General features: G+C 42.3%; 1 protein-coding gene across 1 annotated transcript; it reads right to left on the minus strand.

Moving 5' to 3' along the window:
* Window positions 1–1,846: 1,846 nt before the first annotated feature.
* LOC308314444 (aminoacyl tRNA synthase complex-interacting multifunctional protein 1-like) lies at window positions 1,847–3,067 on the minus strand (the record flags this gene model as incomplete). Its single annotated transcript, XM_080762075.1, has 1 exon — window positions 1,847–3,067. The coding sequence occupies one exon, from the start codon at window positions 3,065–3,067 to the stop codon at window positions 1,847–1,849; it is 1,221 nt and encodes a 406-aa protein (XP_080618201.1).
* Between the last annotated feature and the right edge of the window lie 20,069 nt (window positions 3,068–23,136).

Consider the following 23,136-nt stretch of genomic DNA (forward strand, 5'->3'; position numbering starts at 1 on the left):
ATACTGTGAACGCATGGCCACGTTAAAATTAATTAGACGGGAAAACCGTATTTTGGCAATAGTAAACCGGGGTTTTAAAATGTCCCAAACCATCCAACCTTAGTCCCCATTTATGGGGGACAAGGGGAGAGCAACGGACTTGAACTCATGCTTCCTTCATGCCTGAGTGTCCAAGTTGCTCCTTTACACCTGACAGGGGGGAGTTTCCCTGGTTGGACTTAGCGCGTGGAAGGAACACGTTATTCCAACCAGTTCCTTTCCCCTCCATCAGGCGCCCTGGCTGCACATGTTTATGTGCATGCAGTCATTATGTGCAGCTGCTGCATATCATCGCTGTCGGTTGTTACAGGAAATTTAAAAAAATATATCAATAATCTGTTCATTATATATGTATAAGCTACGGCTTCAGCCTACACCTTTTTCGTTCCAAACATGTCCTGAACAACTTTTGTTGCTGTAATACTCATGTGTACATGTTGTTTTTAAGACCTAAAATAAAACTATTCATTCATTCCAATTAATGGATCCAAATGGATAGTTATTAGTTAGTCTTACAAGCTATTTTTATTAACATCATCTTCATCATGATGGTGGTTGGATTGGATAGTGTGGGTCATACAAATCAAATCAAATCATACAATTATATAATTTCGTGGAAAATGACGGAACAGAACTGCCAGAACAGCAAAAAGTGGCGGAAGAAGAAAAGACATTAGAAAATCAATAGGGGCTAATACATACTTATCATTGATTAAATATTTAAACACATACAGTAAGCACCTTCAACCTGGCATCCTATTTTGGGCAAGTCATTATAGGTGAAAACTTTCAAAAATAGCTATATAGCTCACAACTTGTTTCCATGCATTGTAAGCTTGTAGATTATATATTTCTATATATATCTATGAGGGTGTAAAAAAAAGCACACCCAGTGAGTGTTTGATGAGTGTGTGCTGGTGTTCAGGCAGTATTACTGTCTAATGATTGTGTGCTGGTATGTTGGTACTACTCTATTTGAAGTGTGGGCGCTTGTATTCCGGTGGTACTACTCAATTTTGGTGTGTGTGTGTGTGTGTGTCCTTTAGTGCTGCATATGTTGCATAGACCCACGGCTGGCCACCCTACTGGCCAAAGTTCATGGAGATATTTCGTGATGGGACGCAAAACAGATCTACCAAAGAGGCAACCAATTATATTGAGCCAACAGAGGTACTTACGGCAGACATTCGGGTGCTTCAAATGCCACTGAGCTACTTCCATTGAAATGAATAGCTGGGGGTGTGGCTGTCCGCTCTCTCGTTCATAACTCTATGATGTTGCACTGTTTTCTGTTTGTGCTTAATCAGTGTAATTCATTGCAACTTTGTGTTGCAATCAGCTGCAGCTGTTTATGCTGTGCTCAGACAGACAGACTCACGGACAAACGCGGTCAAATGTAGATTAATAAAAGGGTAAAAAGATGAAATACGGAGGTGCAAGGTGATTGTGAATGCACTGATGCAGTGTTACAATAGGAGGAGATATGAAGGCATCTCATTTGACATGTCTTTTGTCGGCGAGGTAAGACTGTCTTGGCTCACCACCACCACATTCAATCAATCTGTGCAGATCGCTGTGTAAAATACAGCCTGAGTATCATAGGCCTGCATTTCCTTTGGAATAAATGTGGCTCTGGTTCTTAACTCAATATGTTATGTGATTATATAAACAACACAGCTATATGATTAATGTTCATTTTCACAGAATTTCACAGCATTTCCTTCCAGACAGGATCATCCTCTTCCTCAGTCACTGAACATTCAGGAAGTTTGATAGCGCGACGGCTCTCAATCAGCTGTCGTTCTATTCATTTAATTCCACTGTTACTCATGGTTTGCGCTTTGCACACTCCCTTGCCGGCGATCTCAAAGGCGGCACCTTTGTAGGTGGCGACACACTCTTCGTCTGTACACAGGTCTGGCTGCACCTGCTCCCACACCTTTTTCTTGGGGTTCAGCTCTTTGTCTGGTTCACCCGGGAAGCCCTGGAACGTGACCCTTTCCCCGGGCACCGCCCCACTGGGTGGGTCCAGGATCTCCACTCTGTCCCGGGAGCTGGCACACATGACCATCGCCTGGGACACCACGCCTCTCATCTTGGCCGGCTTCAGGTTGCACAGCAGCACTACCATGCGGTCCTGCATCTGGTCCAGAGGGATGTGATTCACCAGCCCACTGACCACCGTCCTGGGCGTCGACTCGCCCACGTCCACTCGCTCCACGTAAAGTGTGTTGGCGTCCACGTGCTTCTCGACCGCGATGATGCGTCCGATGCGCATGTCCAGCTGCGACACGTCCACCGTGGCGCTGCCTTGAGGAGCCGCCTGTTTCTTCTCCTGTTTCTCCGCTACCTTTTTCTCTGCTGACTTCTTCTTCTTTCCCTCGTCTTTAGGCTGTGGGCCTGTTGGTGCAGCATCAGGCTTCTTCTTTCCCTCGTCTTTAGGCTGTGGGGCTGTTTGTGCAGCATCAGGCTCCATCTTTCTCTCGTCTTTAGGCTGTGGGCCTTTTGGTGCAGCATCAGGCTCCATCTTTCCCTCGTCTTTAGGCTGTGGGCCTGTTGGTGCAGCATCAGGCTCCATCTTTCTCTCGTCTTTAGGCTGTGGGGCTGTTGGTGCAGCATCAGGCTCCATCTTTCTCTCGTCTTTAGGCTGTGGGGCCGTTGGTGCAGCATCAGGCTCCATCTTTCTCTCGTCTTTAGGCTGTGGGCCTGTTAGTGTGGCATCAGAGGGGGCCGAGGGTTCAGTAGGAGTGATGGTCTTAGACATGCGCTCAACACTGGCCTCCGCCGAGGGCATGTCCACGTCTCTCACTCCCCTTCTCCTCTCTATACCCAGCAGCTGTTGTTTCAGCTCCTCGATATCTTTCTTCAGATTTCTATTTTCCGACATCAGCTTCTGTTTGGTAGAGGCCTCGGCAATGGCCTTTTCTTTTTCCTTGTGTTGCTGGATCTGTTGTTTGGCGTAATCGATAATCTCGTCTGCCTCAGCTGCCCTTTGCTCTATTTCCACCAAGGGACTGTGATCTGACATCCTGACTGAGGAGCTAGATAGAAATATGAACTGTGCAAGTTTATCATCTGTCTGCCAGACGCAGGCATATATACGTATATATGTCGAAGATGTTATATCGATGACATCAGTTTTGCCTAAATATGGATAGTAGAATGGTCTGAGATTATAAATTCAAAATCTGAAAATTCAGTCTTAGTGGGGAACGGCAGAGGTTGGGAAAGATATAAACACGGAAAGATACAAGTTTCTGCATTAGGCAATATATCTTATGCAGTGGCCTACCAGTATCCACTGCACCTGTTCTCAGGTGGTACCCACTAACATACGATGGGCGCAGATGTCATGTATAATGGAGTTCTGCTGTACACTCTGCCACTTATATTGGTGAAGCTACACAGCATGCCAGAGTTATGCAGGGGATGGACAGACAGACAGACGGACAGACAGACAAACAGACAGTGTTTTGAGAGATTAGCCAATACTCTTTCACATGCACGCACTCTTCTGGATCAACAGCAGCCCCAAAACTCTTGGTGCTGAAAGACTCAAACTTATTTCTAGGCTCATGGATTACTGGAGTATACATAACAGCATGATAACTTCTATTGATGAACTCCATTCAGGTTATCCAAAAGGTACGAATAGAATGTGAACAAAAACTAGCCATATTCCCGTCCATGCTGCTCTACACCTGCTTCCGATTTGTGTGATTTGAGTTTAAATTGCATCTTTTTATATCAACGAGAGTCTCACCTTACTCCATCACTTAGCTCATCCACATGAGGCCTCATGTGCACCTGTGGAGATACACAAAGTGGTGAGAGGGCTTTCTGCCATTATGCACCAACACTCGGGATGTATGCTCCCTGAACATTAGAGAAGAAGACTAAAAGCTCAATACAGCTTTCATGCATTTTTATTCTGCCCATACATGAAATTTTTTTTTTTCATGTTTTTGTTGTTTTATAGTTTAGGCTATACAGTTCAAGTTATGTTATCTGTACTTTTACTCATGGGGCTGTAAATGTGTCAAGTCATGTGACCACTGGCTTTCTTTTGATACGAAAATAAATCTATAGGTATACTTTATAAAAGTTCCTGCGTTATGTGGCGTTAAGTGCCGTTCATGGCTGTGATTTGTCTTCATGTCTGCGTCTTTAACCCAGTGCTATTGGTCTGCGACTACTGGCCAATCACAGTGCAGCTTTCCTTCAAGCAGCAGTCTGTCGCTCAGTGTTGAAAGTGAAAGTGTGAAAAAGGCCTTTTCTGTATCACATGGAAAGAGGGAAAGGTACCCAGCACACATCGCTGTCTGCCTTCATTCAAAATGTACGCGTTGTGTGTGTGTGTCTCACTCGGACAAGATATTCACTGCGACACACACGCATGGCGTTAGACCTGAGGTTCTAGTGATTATATTAAGGCCATTTCTGACACCGAATAAAATAACCTGAATTGTGAGGGGTTTTGTTTTTTGTCAATAACTTTATACACAGATCTGCAGCTAACTTGCACTTCTGTGTGTTGACCTTTCAAACAGGCTTAGTTTGAACACCACATACAGTACATGCATGGGAAATGGCTTCCCTGGGATGTGTTGTCTGCATGAACAACATCTCTAGCCTTTGTTCTGTTCATACAGTAGGAGTTCAGTATACAGTCTGGAGGTGTCAATGGTGTGTGCTGTATGTTTGTTTCTGTGGACAGTGTGTGTATACTGTATAGTAAGTGCTGTATAGAGGGTACGCGCATGCATAAAGTGAACAACAGATCGAGTGGAAAAGTGAGTGACAAAGTGAAATGAATGTTGTTTAAAGTCATTTAATGCAATCAAATAGGACTTTTCTGTTTGGATGTATGGGCTGTCAAGGCCAGAAAGTAGTTTTTTGTCACAAGGCGTTCCCGCTTAACTTCCGGGTATGATGATGTATGACGCATACCCTCTATAGAGCGCCGCAGTCCCGCCCCCTTTCAGAAAAACGAGTGGCCCAGGAAATGAAACCCCAATGCATTCTCCCATCGGCACTTCTAATATAATTTATTTAAAGACGGTTACGCCGCGGACAAAGCCAACTCGGATCGTGACAAATCATGACAATGAACACAATGTTTTGGGCCGATCAAATCATTAGAAAGAAGAAAAGAAAGTCAGGAGACAACACTATTTGTTTTGTTTTTCGTCTTATAAATTATTTGATCGGCCCAAAACATTGTGTTCATTGTCATGATTTGTCACGATCCGAGTTGGCTTTGTCCGCGGCGTAACCCTCTTTAAATAAATTATATTAGAAGTGCCGATGGGAGAATGCATTGGGGTTTCATTTCCTGGGCCACTCGTTTTTCTGAAAGGGGGCGGGACTGCGGCGCTCTATAGGGCAGTGTAGGCCGATATGCTTGCTTACTTGTTTGTGCATTTTTCCCGGAGGTCATTGTGTTTGTATTTGCTTGCAGTGTGTGCATCCACTAGACGTGTGTAATAATTGGACAGGTATAATAATAATGTGGGAGACAGGGACATCAGGATATGACTTGAGAAAGACGGATGAACTGCGAAAAAAGACAAACAAAAGCTTGTTTTGGAAAAACACTGTGATAATGTGAGTGAGGGATTGAGGGAAAAAGAGAGATAGTTTCTATCCACAGTAACTTAATGACCGTGTTGTGTACAATAACGGCACTGAGGTAGTGTGTGTTGTATTGATAGCTGTTGCTGCTTCCCTCCCGGGTTGTCTGATGTGGCTGTTGTATCCTCAAATCAAACTAATGGCTTGCACAGCGCCCACATACATCAGCATCAACGAAACGGAAAAACACAGGGTAAACCATTAAGATCTGAGGCCCATTCTTCAAATGCCTTCTAAATCAGCAGTTGATTAAAAACCACACCCGTGTGCACTGAGTGGTGCAACTCTGTGTGGGGGTCCCCTGGGGGTCCCCGGAACCTCTAGACCCACATGAATCTGAAACGGTTGAGAAATGACAGAGTTACCGTGTGGGGAAATTAGCAGACAACACTCTCTCTGGTATTCTCCCTCCCTCCCTGTCTCTCGCATGCACGCACGCTACACATTGTAACTAGCAGGCAACAGTGCAACACAATCTCTCTCTGTACCTGTTGGTACCCTAATTAAACAGACAGTTATACATAGGGACAGACATTGCTGTTCCTTGAAGTGGTTGCACCACTTACAAAAATAATAATCATGTACAAAATGTACAAGCTCGCAGCACGTCACTTTGTACATCTACTACTTTTGAGGGGCGCCCCTCAAAAAGGAAATGTTTGTTTTGTAAACGCCATTAACAATGAAGGGAAATGTACATCATCATGTAACTCATTACGTCATATTGTAACTCATTACATCATATTGTCTCTTTATTGTTAATGGTGTTTAATGTTTGTTTTGGCACCGTTTGTTTTACATCACCAGTACATCACCTAATCAACATGAGTTAGACTTTAATAAATCAGCACCCCTCACTTCACATGGGTGTGATTTTTGAATAACCGCTACAAAATGACACGGATGGAAGTGCATTCTTGCCAGCGAAAAAAAAAAAAAAGGGTAAAAAATAGGTTATAAAAAGGTTAAGATATTGTTGGAATTTTCTTGCAATTCTGACTTTATATCTCCATTTATTTCCCTTTGCAACTGTATTTATTGGAATTATTTTTTACCTTTGGAAGTGATCCAGTGTGACACTTAGTTGGAGTAGGGCATTCATTTAACAAAATACAAAAACAAAAAAGGAAATATGGAGTTACAAGGTTTCTTGACTCCAGTCACAACAAACTTGAAATCCAGAGTTAGAGAATCAGAACTGTAAGAACTATATGTCAACATAATAAAGAGCAGTCCAACCACATCTAGCCCTCTCTCTCACACACACACACACACACACACACACACACACACACACACACACACACACACACACACACATTAATTGTGTATTGGATATCCATTCTGGCTGATATCACTGACTCCTGTAGTGTAGAGTTACCTGGTAAGAGTCTGTCAGTCACACACTCATAATAACACACACACACACACACACACACACACACACACACACACACACACACACACACACACACACACACACACACACACACACACGCTATCTCTGAACCCTTTAGTGTAGAGTTGCACAGTAAAGTCTGTCTGTAGAATCCATCATTGGCTTGAATCCACCAGCAGCAATAAGGGAGCAGACCTCAGGGTTCATGCCATTAATACTTAATGGGAGATTATGTCTTCCTCCTTCCCTCCTATCTCTCCTGCTCTCTCTCTCTCTCGTGTGTGTGTGTGTGTGTGTGTGTACTTCTGCATTTCAGAAATAGATGTTGCGAAGACAGTTTTCTTGGTCCTCACAAATACATTTGGGGTGTTAATTGGGCTTACAATTCATTCTTTCATTGCCGTTGATTAATGGCAATTGAAGCCTATTTTTTGATACACGCTTACCGTCATTGCCGTTGATTAATGGCAATTGCGCTTTTATAGTGCCCCGGTTTGGATTCATCTTGTAAACAAGGCCTGTCCAGCTCCGTTGAACTTACTAGGATAATACTACTTAGTAGACTGGAAATGTGGCTTTTCAAAATAAGAGCTCAAATGGGAAAAATTATGGCGTCTTAAGAAAAGATTCAGGTTTGAGGTTATTAGGCAACAGATATATTTCATAATTATAAAACACTTATGTACAGAGTACAAAAAGGGGAAATGGGGTTTATGGCTGGAGTTGGGGTAAAAAATGGCAAAAGGTGTGAAATTGTGGTCCCTAAAATGTTGATGTCCCCTCCTGCCCTACCAATCAAATAGGTCTAATTGTGGAGCTGTAAGAACATCAGTCAGTTATGAGTCTGACCCATAAATATAGACTTCTAGTTGTAGCAGGATCTCTTTCAGCACAACAGTCCATCCAGCAGCTCCTCGTGTTTCATTGACTCTTCAGCCGTATCATTTTCAGAGCAACAATCACTTGTCTCTGAGTCTGGGACATTCAGTTATATCAGGTTGTCCCCCATAGTAGTTGAAACCACTACTATGATAGACTGCACGGAGCTATGCAGTAGTAGGTGATGCCAGGATTCAATTTGTGTAAAAAAAGGAAAAAAGGAAAGAAAAAAGGGTGGAGGGGGATATATTTTTTAAACCTTCTATACTTTCTTGTAGCGCTGTGCTGTGCTGTGCTGTGCGCTGTGCTGTGCTGTGCTGCGTTGTGCTGTGCTGTGCTGTGCTGTGCTGTGCTGCGTTGTGCTGTGCTGTGTGCTGTGCGTGCTGTGCTGTGCTGTGCTGTGCTGTGCTGTGCTGTGCTGTGTGCTGTGCGTGCTGTGCTGTGCTGTGCGTGCTGTGCTGTGCTGTGCTGTGCTGTGCTGTGCTGTGCTGCGCTGCGCTGCGCTGCGCTGTGCTGTGCTGTGCTGTGCCGCTCAATTTGGAGGAGCCATTGTTTCCTTTATCCATGATTTCATTCTGTCTGCTGTGTCTGACAAGTATGTCAACTATACTGTATGTAAGGACATTTTGCCATGTATGCACATTGTAACTGGCTGTTCTCTTATTCTCTGACTGCACTGGCAGTGTTTGTCCTTTGTACAAGGTTGTACTTCTGATTACATGGACATAAACAAACATTTCAAATGTTGACAATCTTTGAACGTTTGCCAAAAAGATATTGCCAAAAAGAGACGCATACGCCAGAGTTAATGTTAACTTATTTATATCAAATAGTTGAATTGTAATATTATCATATCTCCAACATATCATACAGTCTACATTTCCTCAAAGTATGCATATATTCATCTTGACCAGAAGCAGGGAAAAATCATATATATCACAATGGAGTTCTTCTCCACGAGAGAAGAACAAACGTGAGAGATACATCATACAGAAAAATGCATGATGTTTTCTGTAGCCTTCATCATTCTGCAAGCTCAATATGATTCCTTGTATAGCACTCGCACTAGCCTCGACGACCTTACATGTGTATGCAAATGCAAACTAAACTAATTATTAATTTAGACATAGCACTCTATATTGTGTATACTCATCATAGTTTCATGGTACAGATATTCTACTGACGGATGTTCTTAGCTTGATTATGATCCCTGAAAACTATCACCATGTATTGTTCTTGCTTACTGTAAGTCACTCTGGAATAAGAGCGTCTTCTAAATGCCTGAATGCCTGAAGTGTAATTGTTATATAATTGAACACTGATTGGTTTGCTTATATAAACGCTTGAAAATGTTTTTCCTTAATTGGTTGAGAAAATAATAAATAACGTGCATAATAAATCAAACTAGGTCTATTTAGAGAAAGAAAATACTCAGATATAGAATAAAAACACAAACTAGAAATAAGCGTGTGCCGACCTCCAGGCTGGGTTGCTTTACTGTGTCAGTCTGGGACATGCTGTGTCAGTCGTGGGGTGCAGCCATCGGGACATGCTGTGTCAGTTGTGGGGTGCAGCCATCGGGACATGCTGTGTCAGTTGTGGGGTGCAGCCATCGGGACATGCTGTGTCAGTCGTGGGGTGCAGCCATCGGGACATGCTGTGTCAGTTGTGGGGTGCAGCCATCGGGACATGCTGTGTCAGTTGTGGGGTGCAGCCATCGGGACATGCTGTGTCAGTCGTGGGGTGCAGCCATCGGGACATGCTGTGTCAGTCGTGGGGTGCAGCCATCGGGACATGCTGCAGGGGAAGATTGTGTGTTCGTACGACAGGCGGTTGCGGTGCCCCTTTATATAGGCAGAAGTGAAAGCGCTTTCCCACACATTAATGAAAGCCAGGTTTAGGCAACAGTGATATTTGTAGCATGTGTATGCCCCCTATGGGCCAGAGTGAAATTGCGTTTGGTTCTGCAGTGGATCGGCCTAGCTGTGCCAGAGATTAGCTGTGTTCACAGACAGACGGGCGGGCGGACGGACGGACAGACAACCGGGGGCGAAAACATGATCTCCACCTCCCAGCCGTTCCAGCCTGGAGAAGATAAAAATATTATTATTTTTATTAGTAAAAGGCAGTTGAGAACAAAGTTTATTTTATCCTGCCTTGAAAAGTAATCAGGGTGGTTGACCCCAAGCCCCAGATCATGTACACGTTTGTTGTGACTGGAGTTGCTGTCAGGGGGAAACCTTGTAACTCCATATTTCCTTTTTTGTTTTTGTATTTAGTTTTGGACATACAAGGTTTCTGCCTGACAACGACGGTATATGTTTGGAATAAGTAACTATTCGTTGTCTCACCATGTTTGTTTGAACTCTGGGGAAAGTTCGTAGACCGCTCTCGGACAAGCTGAGACATCTCTAGGTTTCAGAGATAAGCGGCTGTCAGAGATTTATTTTGGCCCGAAACGATTGAGTGATTTCAAGAGCAGATTGTAATTGAGGTTAAAAAGTGACTATGTTGTTGGTAACCTATAGTTGACATGAAATTATACTCCAGTTTAGTGTTTCATTAGAGCACTAGTCTAAACAAACATCTATGGTAGCCAATTAGCCAATTTAGAGCACTTTAAACAAACATAAAGTACAATGTTTAAATAAGTGTAATTTTTGAGGGGCACTAGCCACTATATGGCGTTTGAAGATTATGTCATATGGCAGCCAAGTCTATGGGATTTTTTATGTTTATTTAGGGCACTTCTGACGTAAATCGTTTGCCAGCCAAGTCTATGGACTTTAATGATTGTTTAGGGCACCAAATGATGATGTAAGACGTCACGTCATGTGGTCGATATTCCAATCCTGAAAATGTTCAAATGTTCAAATGTTTCCACAGACGGCAACAATATGCATTTAGGCCATATTGTATTGTTGATTTGTTTTGCACTATCTATATTCTTTTAATTGTCAAATGTTGTACAACGAGGTAATGCCGGTTGTGTTTGTTAGATGGTGAAATCAACTGGCACTGGCAGAGCAGAATATCATAGACATGACAACCAACATGTTCAATGTGGTGAGTATCCCCACCTCCACTAAGGTAGTAAACTAAAGTCCTGGAGGCGTGATCAATGCCATTTGGCTATTCTGAGTGTCCAAAGAGCATTGATCACGCCTCCAGGTCTTTAGTTTACTCAAGTTAGGGAATAAGACCTGGTACTTAAGACATGCAAAATACAGCCCTTAATCCAGAACGAATTCCAGTAAGCAAGGTGTATACACGAGGTAATACATTGAATTCATATGAATAGTTATAGGATCATAGGTAAACAAGGATCCTATCCGATCAGTCTATAAATGGTATACAAAAAATCACACCCAAGTGAAGTGAGGGGCGCTCTTATCATTATACATCATCATACATCATCTCATGAACAACTGAAAATGGCAATTGTCAATGGCAAATATGAGACGTGTGCGGACAAAAGCTGTATAAAGGAGCCCCTTTGAGTGCCCCTCAAAAATAATAATAATCTGTGCATTGAATCTATACAAATTATAGCCTAGCCCAGTCTAGTCTTAATTTTCGAATATAAATGGCAAAAACACATCGCATCTCGCTATGGAAAGTGCAAGTGGTTATGTCTGTCTGTGGGTTATATTATTATCATTATTATTATTTGGCTTATAATTATTATTATTACTATTATTATTATTATCATCATCATCATCATCTAACTTATTTACTAAAACGAGGTTGTGTATAAATAATTATGGAGCCGTGGGTCCCCCCCCCATTTTCAAAAAAGTATAATGTTTTCGGACATAGAAGGTTTCCACCCAACGACAACCTGTCACTGAACGTGAACGTGTTGCACCGGTGCTGACATGGAGAACACCCAAAGCCCTGCGGCACATGCCCACCACCTGCCTGGCGCTGGGAGATTAGTACATATTGAATGAAGGCTGAGGTATGTGTCTGTGGCCTGTGACAGAGGCCAGTTTGCTTGCGATTCATCTGTCTTGTAAAGATTATGTCCCTCTGATCATTCACCCATCTATGCGGGACGGCAACATTCAAGTGTCAATTTGTATAAAGAGATGGGGAGGCAGTCCTAAATCATATACTGCCGGGCAGTGCCGGCCCGGAGGCTGGCCCATACCTTCAGCTGTTACAATTCCAAACATGACCCGCTTTAATTACTTAATTACTGTCATTCTATTGGCCGAGCCAGGTCACTTCAGGCTATGGGATTGTTTTGCTGCTGGGAGCATAATCACAATATCACACGACTGACACGACGAGTCCCGCAAATGAGGAACTAGGAAGTAGCGGAGGAGACTCACTGGCTCTCAATTCAATAATTTTATTGGTAATCATGGTTGAATGCTTGGTTGAATGTATGCTTCAAGCCGTCCGGACCACCCAACCATGCGCTATACATAGCGATTATCATAATTTCATTAGGCTTAAATATTAAATCATAAACATACTATTTCACATGAACAATGATGAAACTAAAATATGGGGATAATATTATACATGGCAATGAAATCGCATTGCGTTTTCATTATAATACTGCTGGGTTGAACACACCGTCACAGCCTCGCGCTGCAATTGGCTAAAAGTTTAAATCCCCTCCGACGTCCCGACTAGTAAACTGTAGTGGATATAAACAGTGCATTCAGCCAGAGGGGGCCAAAGGGAGAGTGTGCTGTTGCAGGAGAACACCTCAGCATCATAATATAGGGAAAGACATTTTGGCTGAAAACTTGTCTATATCACCTTTAAGTATAACTACCGTAAATGTATTTGAAATTAAATCCAATTTGAACTTGTAGATCTGCTGTTTTTGCTGTGACATAGAATTACAAAGTAGGGAATTAATTACAAAAACATAGTTAAAATACAGAGATAAGAGGTTTCTGCCTGGCAGTATACAGTATGTAATGTGGCCCTCTGGAGTGAGTGTGGAGATATACAGTAGTGGCCCTCTCCATCATTAAAGTTGAATGAATACAACCTAGAGTCTAAAGGCTTTGGAGGGGGGTAGGGATGCAAGGGCATTAACATAATATTTTGTGTTGATTACCGGTAAATAACATACTGTAGACGGTCTACATAGTAAGTCCCAATAGGAAATCTCATGCAAACCTCTGTGTGTTTGTGTGACTTAACTTGACTTAATCCTCTTTACCCCGCCGAGGGGCGTAGGGCGTCCACCAGAGCTCTCCATCTCACTCTCTTCTGCGCCTGTGCTTTTGCTTTTGTGCGTTTGTGTACGTCTCCTTAACGTATCTCAAGAACTGTCCAACCGATCGACTTTGAACTTAGCATGCACAACTGCGTATTGTTTGAGGACATTGAGGTCATTACAGATCGTATTGTTTGAGGACATTGAGGTCATTACAGATCGTGTTGTTTGAGGACATTGAGGTCATTACAGATCGTATTGTTTGAGGACATTGAGGTCATTACAGATCGTATTGTTTGAGGACATTGAGGTCATTACAGATCGTATTGTTTGAGGACATTGAGGTCATTACAGATCGTATTGTTTGAGGACATTGAGGTCATTACAGATCGTATTGTTTGAGGACATTGAGGTCATTACAGATCGTATTGTTTGAGGACATTGAGGTCATTACAGATCGTATTGTTTGAGGACATTGAGGTCATTACAGATCGTATTGTTTGAGGACATTGAGGTCATTACAGATCGTATTGTTTGAGGACATTGAGGTCATTACAGATCGTATTGTTTGAGGACATTGAGGTCATTACAGATCGTATTGTTTGAGGACATTGAGGTCATTACAGATCGTATTGTTTGAGGACATTGAGGTCATTACAGATCGTGTTGTTTGAGGACATTGAGGTCATTACAGATCGTATTGTTTGAGGACATTGAGGTCATTACAGATCGTATTGTTTGAGGACATTGAGGTCATTACAGATCGTATTGTTTGAGGACATTGAGGTCATTACAGATCGTATTGTTTGAGGACATTGAGGTCATTACAGATCGTATTGTTTGAGGACATTGAGGTCATTACAGATCGTATTGTTTGAGGACATTGAGGTCATTACAGATCGTATTGTTTGAGGACATTGAGGTCATTACAGATCGTATTGTTTGAGGACATTGAGGTCATTACAGATCGTATTGTTTGAGGACATTGAGGTCATTACAGATCGTATTGTTTGAGGACATTGAGGTCATTACAGATCGTATTGTTTGAGGACATTGAGGTCATTACAGATCGTATTGTTTGAGGACATTGAGGTCATCACAGATCGTATTGTTTGAGGACATTGAGGTCATTACAGATCGTATTGTTTGAGGACATTGAGGTCATTACAGATCGTATTGTTTGAGGACATTGAGGTCATTACAGATCGTATTGTTTGAGGACATTGAGGTCATTACAGATCGTATTGTTTGAGGACATTGAGGTCATTACAGATCGTATTGTTTGAGGACATTGAGGTCATTACAGATCGTATTGTTTGAGGACATTGAGGTCATTACAGATCGTATTGTTTGAGGACATTGAGGTCATTACAGATCGTATTGTTTGAGGACATTGAGGTCATTACAGATCGTATTGTTTGAGGACATTGAGGTCATTACAGATCGTATTGTTTGAGGACATTGAGGTCATTACAGATCGTATTGTTTGAGGACATTGAGGTCATTACAGATCGTATTGTTTGAGGACATTGAGGTCATTACAGATCGTATTGTTTGAGGACATTGAGGTCATTACAGATCGTATTGTTTGAGGACATTGAGGTCATTACAGATCGTATTGTTTGAGGACATTGAGGTCATTACAGATCATATTGTTTGAGGACATTGAGGTCATTACAGATCGTATTGTTTGAGGACATTGAGGTCATTACAGATCATATTGTTTGAGGACATTGAGGTCATCACAGATCGTATTGTTTGAGGACATTGAGGTCATTACAGATCATATTGTTTGAGGACATTGAGGTCATCACAGATCGTATTGTTTGAGGACATTGAGGTCATTACAGATCTTATTGTTTGAGGACATTGAGGTCATTACAGATCATATTGTTTGAGGACATTGAGGTCATTACAGATCATATTGTTTGAGGACATTGAGGTCATTACAGATCGTATTGTTTGAGGACATTGAGGTCATTACAGATCGTATTGTTTGAGGACATTGAGGTCATTACAGATCATATTGTTTGAGGACATTGAGGTCATTACAGATCGTATTGTTTGAGGACATTGAGGTCATTACAGATCATATTGTTTGAGGACATTGAGGTCATTACAGATCGTATTGTTTGAGGACATTGAGGTCATTACAGATCGTATTGTTTGAGGACATTGAGGTCATTACAGATCATATTGTTTGAGGACATTGAGGTCATTACAGATCATATTGTTTGAGGACATTGAGGTCATTACAGATCGTATTGTTTGAGGACATTGAGGTCATTACAGACGTATTGTTTGAGGACATTGAGGTCATTACAGATCGTATTGTTTGAGGACATTGAGGTCATTACAGATCGTATTGTTTGAGGACATTGAGGTCATTACAGATCGTATTGTTTGAGGACATTGAGGTCATTACAGATCGTATTGTTTGAGGACATTGAGGTCATTACAGATCGTATTGTTTGAGGACATTGAGGTCATTACAGATCGTATTGTTTGAGGACATTGAGGTCATTACAGATCGTATTGTTTGAGGACATTGAGGTCATTACAGATCGTATTGTTTGAGGACATTGAGGTCATTACAGATCATATTGTTTGAGGACATTGAGGTCATTACAGATCGTATTGTTTGAGGACATTGAGGTCATTACAGATCGTATTGTTTGAGGACATTGAGGTCATTACAGATCGTATTGTTTGAGGACATTGAGGTCATTACAGATCATATTGTTTGAGGACATTGAGGTCATCACAGATCGTATTGTTTGAGGACATTGAGGTCATTACAGATCATATTGTTTGAGGACATTGAGGTCATCACAGATCGTATTGTTTGAGGACATTGAGGTCATTACAGATCGTATTGTTTGAGGACATTGAGGTCATTACAGATCGTATTGTTTGAGGACATTGAGGTCATTACAGATCGTATTGTTTGAGGACATTGAGGTCATTACAGATCGTATTGTTTGAGGACATTGAGGTCATTACAGATCGTATTGTTTGAGGACATTGAGGTCATTACAGATCGTATTGTTTGAGGACATTGAGGTCATTACAGATCGTATTGTTTGAGGACATTGAGGTCATTACAGATCGTATTGTTTGAGGACATTGAGGTCATTACAGATCGTATTGTTTGAGGACATTGAGGTCATTACAGATCGTATTGTTTGAGGACATTGAGGTCATTACAGATCGTATTGTTTGAGGACATTGAGGTCATTACAGATCGTATTGTTTGAGGACATTGAGGTCATTACAGATCGTATTGTTTGAGGACATTGAGGTCATTACAGATCGTATTGTTTGAGGACATTGAGGTCATTACAGATCGTATTGTTTGAGGACATTGAGGTCATTACAGATCGTATTGTTTGAGGACATTGAGGTCATTACAGATCGTATTGTTTGAGGACATTGAGGTCATTACAGATCGTATTGTTTGAGGACATTGAGGTCATTACAGATCGTATTGTTTGAGGACATTGAGGTCATTACAGATCGTATTGTTTGAGGACATTGAGGTCATTACAGATCGTATTGTTTGAGGACATTGAGGTCATTACAGATCGTATTGTTTGAGGACATTGAGGTCATTACAGATCGTATTGTTTGAGGACATTGAGGTCATTACAGATCGTATTGTTCGAGGACATTGAGGTCATTACAGATCGTATTGTTTGAGGACATTGAGGTCATTACAGATCGTATTGTTTGAGGACATTGAGGTCATTACAGATCGTATTGTTTGAGGACATTGAGGTCATTACAGATCGTATTGTTTGAGGACATTGAGGTCATTACAGATCGTATTGTTTGAGGACATTGAGGTCATTACAGATCGTATTGTTTGAGGACATTGAGGTCATTACAGATCGTATTGTTTGAGGACATTGAGGTCATTACAGATCGTATTGTTTGAGGACATTGAGGTCATTACAGATCGTATTGTTTGAGGACATTGAGGTCATTACAGATCGTATTGTTTGAGGACATTGAGGTCATTACAGATCGCTGATTGTCCAGAACCATCTGACTGATATGCCCATCATGGGCATACTGTATATGGAGAACAGTTTTTTCAGAATCGTTGTGACATTATTTGGAGATCTCTGTATCAACCTGTCCATATGGACGTTTCTGGTGTTAACAATGACGTCATAGTACCTAGACTGGCCTCCAAATACTATGATAATGGTAACTGCACAAGTGCACATTGCTCTGTTTTAAGCCGCTTATTTTAGGAGCAGTTGGATAGGTCAGTGATTTAGCTACCAGAGAGTTTCATCTTGTCCGTTCGAAACAAAGAAAATCCTGTTCGTTCAATGGACACAGTTGTCGCTTGTTAAGACAGCCAGAAAGATACTCTCAAATGAGCTTGTTAAATTTGTTTTCCAGAGATCTTACATGACAGCAATATGGAACGCATGACTGGACTGTGGCAACGGCGTCTCACACACTACAACCCCCACCTGCCCCTGCGGCCTGGTCTCTTCCACCACACTTTTCATCTGCGCAATGTAGGGCTAACGCCCCTCAATAATACATGTTACAGAGCGCCCACGGACGAAGTCTTCCACTTCCATTAAACATGTGTTACAAAGACGTTCACCACAGTATATGAGACTGAACGTGGACATGGGAATGGAGGTGTGAAATCACTTCACTCAAAGGGGATGGAGGGCCAGGCAGTGAGCCCACAGATCTGTGGGCTTAGGAAGTGAGTGGAGGAATGGTAGCTTGGGTGGTGGATGTTATGACCTTCTCATAACTCCTATGTGTACTGTCTAATATCATCAATCAATTATGGCCTGACCTCCTGTCAACCTGTCAAATGTGTGAACTCATGTGCATGCAGGCCTTGCAGGGCAAGTGTTTTATACTTACTGCCTCAACTTTTAGTGGTGCAACCACTCCTATAGAGCGTCGCAGTCTCGCCCCCTCGAGAGACCTGGAAAAGAAATCGCCGTTCATTTTCCTTATAGACTTTTCAAAAAGTATTTATTTAAAGACGTTTATTCCGCGGACAAAACCAACTCTTGTCGTGACAAATCATGACAATAAACACAATGTTTTGGGCCAAACAAAGAATTAGAAAGAATAGTTGTTTTTCTTCTTTGTAATTATTTGTTTGGTCCAAAATATTGTGTTTGTTGTCATGATTGTCACGACAGGAGTTGGCTTTGTATGACGCTTATAAGGTCTTTAAATAAATACGTTTCAAAATGTCTTTGGGAAAAATGCATTGGGAATTATTTCCTGGGCCTGGCGTCGTCATGAAAGGGGGCGGGACTGCGACGCTCTATTGACAGCTATGTGTGTGGCTGTGTTCCTGGGTCTGTACCTGTGTCCCTTGCTGTGTCCGAGCACGAAAATAGCGTTATAGCATTTGTTCACCACCAATTGTCACTGTTGCACAGCCTAACACACAGACAGACACACAACCAGCAGTGTTGGGTTTTTTATGTTTTTTTTTTTGGCTTTCGCCTTTATTTCATATTTGTATGGAGGGACAGACAGTAGGCTGACAGGAAATGGGGAGAGAGATGGGGGGACATGCAGTAAAGGCCGTCTGGATCAGGAGTCGAACCCGCAGCACACTTCCAGACTGGATTACCAGCCAAAGTGCCTGGACCACTGAGCCATGGCCCAGGCACTGAGGCCAGGGAGGAGGGCATGTACAGTACAGTACAGTACAGTACAGTACAGTACAGTACAGTACAGTACAGTACAGTACATTTAGGACTTGGTCATGCAAACATTTTCAGTCTCAAGATTTTATTTAGCTTTTATACATGCAGACGGCAATAATTTAGGCTAGACCTATAGGATCAGGTTAGTGTTTCAGCAACATGAATGGCTGTGTTAATTGTGTGATGATTATGATGGTTTAGAATCAGCAGCACAACTGCGTACCATGCAAGGCAAGTCAGGACGGGCTGATTTGAATGAAAACACTGGCGTGCAATTCTACTTAAGTTAATATTCCATTCAGCCAAGACAGGCACATGCATCTGCTAAAACTGTGATGATTTTGTAAAAAGAAAAAAGATCTGTTTGGTTAATTTTAAATGCACCCTCCGCTGCAGAGGTCCCAAACTCTCTCTCTCTCTCTCTCTCTCTCGCTCTCTCGCTCGCTTTAATCATAAAATGGTAATTGGTCAATACGTCCGCTAATTATTTCATAATTTTCACATTTATGTCTGCCTGGCTGGGTCGGGTCTCTCAGGATGTCAGAAAGATCTCGGTCGGGCGCGGTGCCGCCATTTGAAAGCAATCTCGGAACAGGTTGGAATCGGACGAGATTGTCACGGATCCATTCGGGCTTGGTTTTCCTATTTGAAAATGTTTTCGGACCGGGTCGGAATCGACGGTAAAAACGGGACATAAAACAGCATAGAACCGATACTTGGTTCTAATTTACTAGGTCTGACCCCTAATACATTTATTGGATAGTATGCCCTCCAGGGACATGCTTCTTTCCCATTTGTATAATTGTCCAATATTAATTTGTTGCCTCAGTCAGTACACCCTAAAGGCATTACATTTTTATTGTTTATATTGCCTTTCTCTACTGATTGATTTATTCTGTTGCTGTAGCTGGAGAAGAGGCAGGCAGAGAAAGTCCTGGATGGACAACATCAAGGAGTGGACTGGCTGCAGCTTCCAGACCCTGCTGCGCACAGCTGAAGACCGAGAGCGCTGGAGATCCCTGACCAAGCATCCACCATGACACCCCTACGCCCTACAGCCCCCTAGGCCATGGGATGAGTAAGAGTAAGTAAGTAAGCTGTATTTATTGTGCTTGGTATAAAAAAATATTTTTATCATGGAGAAAATATACCACCTGTGGGCAGTCCCTCTCCATGGTAACGGATTGGCACGGGGCATCTGATTGGCCCCCACTGAACCCAGAGTTGTACTTATACTGACTGTTTGTCACTTCTTCTCATAGAGCTATAAAGAATAGAGACCGAACCGGAGCGTTAGCCCCCCCCCCCCCCCGCTATTCATTTCAGTGGAAGTTGCTCAGTGGCGTTTTTAAGCACCCGGAAGACTGCCGGAAGTATAATTATAACTCAATGGCAATTTTGAGGTCCGGGCTTACGCACGTGACGTCATTAACGTCCGTCCACCTCCATGAAAGTGCTGCAATTCCACATTTCGCCAGTAGGTAGTGGCATCTTCAATGTTGGATAGCCTTACTGGGGGCTTGGTTCTTCTGTATGCCTGACGAAGGTCTGAATGACCGAAACGTTGCTCAATAGATCTAGTTCTGTAGGTGAAGACGGTGTGCAGGTTCCTTTTTTATCTACTTCTCCAGTTCCAGTTATCCGACGCACCTGTCCACTGCAGGTCTGCAAAAGGACTTTTTTCTTCTAGAAAAGTCAATGTTAAAACACTCCGGAAATATAAATTTTTCATATGAGGGTATATTTTTGCAGTGGTGTCAGCTGGTTCAGATTCAGCGGTAATCATCGGGCATTGATGTGTTTCAAAATGTCTGTGTTCTCATTAAGCTGTGGGATATGTTGTTTAATCTCGAGTCTCACACAGGCCTCCCTCTGGGAGGCTCATGGTTCATCATCTTCTAATATAATTACTGGCTGCTCTTGCCATCAGATGGTACAGTAACCCTGCCACCGGTTTACACTGATGTAGTCGGTTAGCGGACTGTCTTTTAGCTGTCCCGAACAGTACCTCAGAGGACATGGCACTGTGACGGTCACATTAGCTCTTGCCCAATGGACTTTTATTTCCCCATGCCATGGATTAAAGTTCTCAGTCGCCAGGACCCATTTCAATCATTTGGATTCCATAGAGGCCAGCGTGTCGTCTGTGAAAGCACCGGAAATAGCAGATCTACAACACGTCACAGCGCAACGTGCTGAGAGCTTGTAGATTGGCTATTTTCGGTCATTAGTTATTATAAGATGAAAGAGTATTTGAAGTGATCAAACTATCAATAGAATACAAGTTTAGAAGCATCTTCCAGAAACATGAATGTTCTCAGAAATATCATGATTTATTCAGCTAGTCAGCCTAAACGTCATCATTACATTTTCAGATTTTATTTTGCTCTATTCCATGTTTCCCTCAATATATCAAAGTATGTGACATTGTTATTGTTATGCTATTTGAGACATCTCCTCCGATTCTATGCCGATATGAATCACCAGTGAAGCATCTCCTGCCTCACGGCTGACTTCAAATCTCACGCAGCTTCTCTTTTTGAAGTACTTTGTGTCACAGATGTTTCCAATATTATGGTTTCCTCCCATAAAGGATGGAGTTTCTAAGAGGCAAATGCCATTCTTGTTTCTATTGGCTGACAGCTGCACGATGTTGCAGGTCAAAATGATCCAAAGTTAAGACAATGCAATGGCAAAGATATTTGATTGGTCCTTTTAAAAGATGTACAGGGACTGCACGTTTAAACCTATACCATAGGTTTATATACCATTATACCATAGGCTATGACTATCAGAAGAAAACTTTGTTTGCTCAGGATCCAGAGATCCACTTTCACCTCGCGTATCTTTGCTGTCAGGTGGAAACCTTGTATGTCCAAAACCATTCCTTTCAAAATAGCGAAAATAACAGATCTACGTTCTATCTAAGTTCACAGAAAAATAAATCACACTTGTGTGAATTGAGTGGTGCCTTTCATCATAATGATGTCTGATGATGTCAACAACATGACATCACGGACATTTTATCCTCAAACGGACTGACAGACATACACACAAAGCTGTGCATTGTTGGAGAGGCTGCACCGCTCAAAGACAATGTTGAAAAGAAGCTTTCTGCCTGAGAGCAATTATGAATTCCATTTCTGATGAAACAATAACATACACATGATCGCAGATCAGTACCAGGGCCATGAGTTGTCTATAAGCTGAAGTCAAGTGATTGTACTCTAAACAGCTGTGCACATTTCAGTAAAACAAAAACATCTCAAAATATGTGCATTTGTTTATGGAAAAACATGTTTTCTATTAAAGGTTTTTCAGCATGTGATTCCATGTTGGTATACATTGATTTATAGTAGCCTAGTAGTAAGGGAAGTGGACAGTGAAGTCGCAGATCACGTAATGAAAATTTAAAAAATCACACTTGTGTGAAGTGAAGGGCGCCTCACTCTTTAACACACATTGTACTTAAACAAACATTACCAGTAAGACACCTAAGGGCGAGGTGAGGTTGCGTGCACGCATCTGCCTCGTTGACGGCAGACTGCTGGATGAGCCCTGGTACTTTGGCATGGGATTGGGGGGTCAGATCAACATGGAATTAATTCTGTACTGGCCATATAAGGAGCATGTCTTGAGTGTACAGGGTTTGATGAGGTCAGATCGGCATATGGAATGTCTGAACAGGTCAGCTCCATATGGAGATATAAGGGTGGTAGCGGGGACATTCTCTTGAGTGTACAGGGTTTGATGAGGGCCAGGCCTGTTGAGAACTCTAGTTTTCGCTGGCTGCCGGGCTTGGCTGCACTAATGACTTTGTAGGCCCGTCTAGAGTTTAAATGGACAGGTATCAGTCAAAAGGGAGACATAGAAGAGGAAGGATGGTTGAGGAAGGATCAACATTATGGAATGTCAGAACCTGTTCTGACATTCCATATGGGCTTTCATATGGGCTTAATTGCGACAGCAGACCACACTATGACATCAGATGTCATAGTGATGTCACGAGACCTGGGCACCATATACTGTATGAGGGAACCCAAGTGGGGGCTTTCCCACTTGGCTGCCACATGACGTCACATTTAGTGCTCTAAACAAACATTACAAGTCCATTGACGTGGTTGCCGTATGACGTAATGTCTGAAAGACCCTCAAAAATCCGGAAGAAATGCCAACTAGTGAGGTGAACTTGAGCAACGAGCTCAGTGTAAACTTGCACAGCACTGGATATAGCCTGATAAAGTAATAGGTCTTGCTCGTCCATTCCAAAGGGAATGATGTTGTGTGATCAG

The sequence above is a fragment of the Protomyctophum bolini genome, assembly GCF_963924005.1.
Source record: "Protomyctophum bolini genome assembly, chromosome: 4".
Taxonomy (NCBI): Eukaryota; Metazoa; Chordata; class Actinopteri; order Myctophiformes; family Myctophidae; genus Protomyctophum; species Protomyctophum bolini.